This window comes from Sinocyclocheilus grahami, unplaced genomic scaffold (genome assembly GCF_001515645.1).
Source record: "Sinocyclocheilus grahami isolate Dianchi unplaced genomic scaffold, SAMN03320097.WGS_v1.1 scaffold6815.1, whole genome shotgun sequence".
Lineage (NCBI taxonomy): Eukaryota > Metazoa > Chordata > Actinopteri > Cypriniformes > Cyprinidae > Sinocyclocheilus > Sinocyclocheilus grahami.
Window position 1 is genome coordinate 9,320 of NW_015511082.1, and position 1,492 is coordinate 10,811.

General features: G+C 33.1%; 1 protein-coding gene across 1 annotated transcript in view; it reads right to left on the reverse strand.

Moving 5' to 3' along the window:
* LOC107577670 (mitochondrial ornithine transporter 1-like) overlaps window positions 1–788 on the reverse strand; it is a 1,561-nt gene extending 773 nt beyond the window's left edge. Inside the window, exons 1-2 of the mRNA XM_016263718.1 lie at window positions 633–788; window positions 311–513 (exon numbers count right to left, since the gene is read on the reverse strand). Of these exons, the coding sequence (XP_016119204.1) occupies window positions 311–513; window positions 633–766 (337 nt within the window). The 5' untranslated portion in view covers window positions 767–788. The remainder of the gene's footprint in view (window positions 1–310; window positions 514–632) is intronic.
* Window positions 789–1,492: the final 704 nt, after the last annotated feature.

Below are 1,492 nucleotides of genomic sequence, written 5' to 3' on the forward strand. Positions count from 1 at the left end.
AGTACTAAATAAAATTCTGATGGGTAAATTCTTAACTTTTTACCTGAAAGAAGGGACTTCTACAGCCTACAAGAGGTATGTGTCTCTCTCCTTATACTATCTCTGTCGTTATCGACTGAGTAAACTGAATGACCAACTATATGTAAAACAAAGAGTTAATTGATTACAGACTGATTTTAATGTTTGTCCTTGTCCTCCTAATGACTGACTCAGGTACGTCATTTCAATAAAAACACACCAGAAAATACCAGAACAATCAATAAATGAGAAACAAAGTATGCTGTTATCATTTAGTCATTTTAAAGATAACGTGTAGAAACTGTAACTGTTTGCATACCTATGTCATCCTTGCCACAGTGCATGTACTCAGCAAAGAGAGAGCGACAGAGCTCGTATGCTCCAAAGAAACAGAAATATCCAGGCACCTCACGGGCAACTGTAGTGGTTAAACCCTGGAAGAACCCTGCAGGACCATCATTATGCATAATGGACTTGATCACTGACCAAACTGTGCTGAAAAACACAGACATACATAAGGAGAAAGGAGGTAACTCATATCATGAGTAACACTAGCACTTAAAAGTAAATAAAAATGTGCGCAGTATCCACAGAAAGGATGGCTCAAGCTTTACTTCTGACTGTGGGCGATCTTGCCAGATGTGGCCATCTCATGCATTGCTTGCAGTCGGCACTTCACCAGCTCAGTGGGACATAAGACCAGAGAGGAGAAAACTGAGGCCACGGAGCCTGCGCACGCTTTCTGCATGTCACTGAACAGAAATAAACAATCACACACATTGAAAATAAGCGCTAATATAAGCAAAAATTAATGAAATTGTGATAATGATATGTATATACACATTACTGTGCCAAAAGTTTATGGTATGACTTTTTTTTTTAAAGAAATTAATACAAGGATACAAATTAATACAGATCAAATCAACAAATACACAAAGTTATCAAAAGTGATAAAGTGAGTTATAATGTTACAAAAGATTTAAAAAATAAATGCTGTTCTTTTGAACTTTCTATTCATTCACTTTCAAAATGTATCGCAGTTTCCACAAAAATATTATGTGACACTGAAGACTGGAGTAATGGTTTCTGAAATTTCAGCTTTGCCATCACAAGAATAAATTACATTTTAAAATATATTCAAATAGAAAAGAGTTATTTTAAATTGTAATAATATTTCACATTATTTCTGGTTTTACTGTATAATAATCAAATAAATGCATTCTCTATGATCTGATCAGAGAGAGAGAAAAAAAAAAGAAGAAAAAAAAACGGTTTACCCCCAAATAAGTTTTGCAATATACACATTAAGGAAAAGTTATTCAAAAATGTCTACAAAATAAGTTTTTAACATTTAAAATAATATCTGAAGTCATTTTGGAAAAATAATCATGTGAACATGTACATCCTAATGGAATAACTTTATCTGCAGAGAATTATTTAATTTCAATTCAAGAAAAACATAAGGCTACTTTAG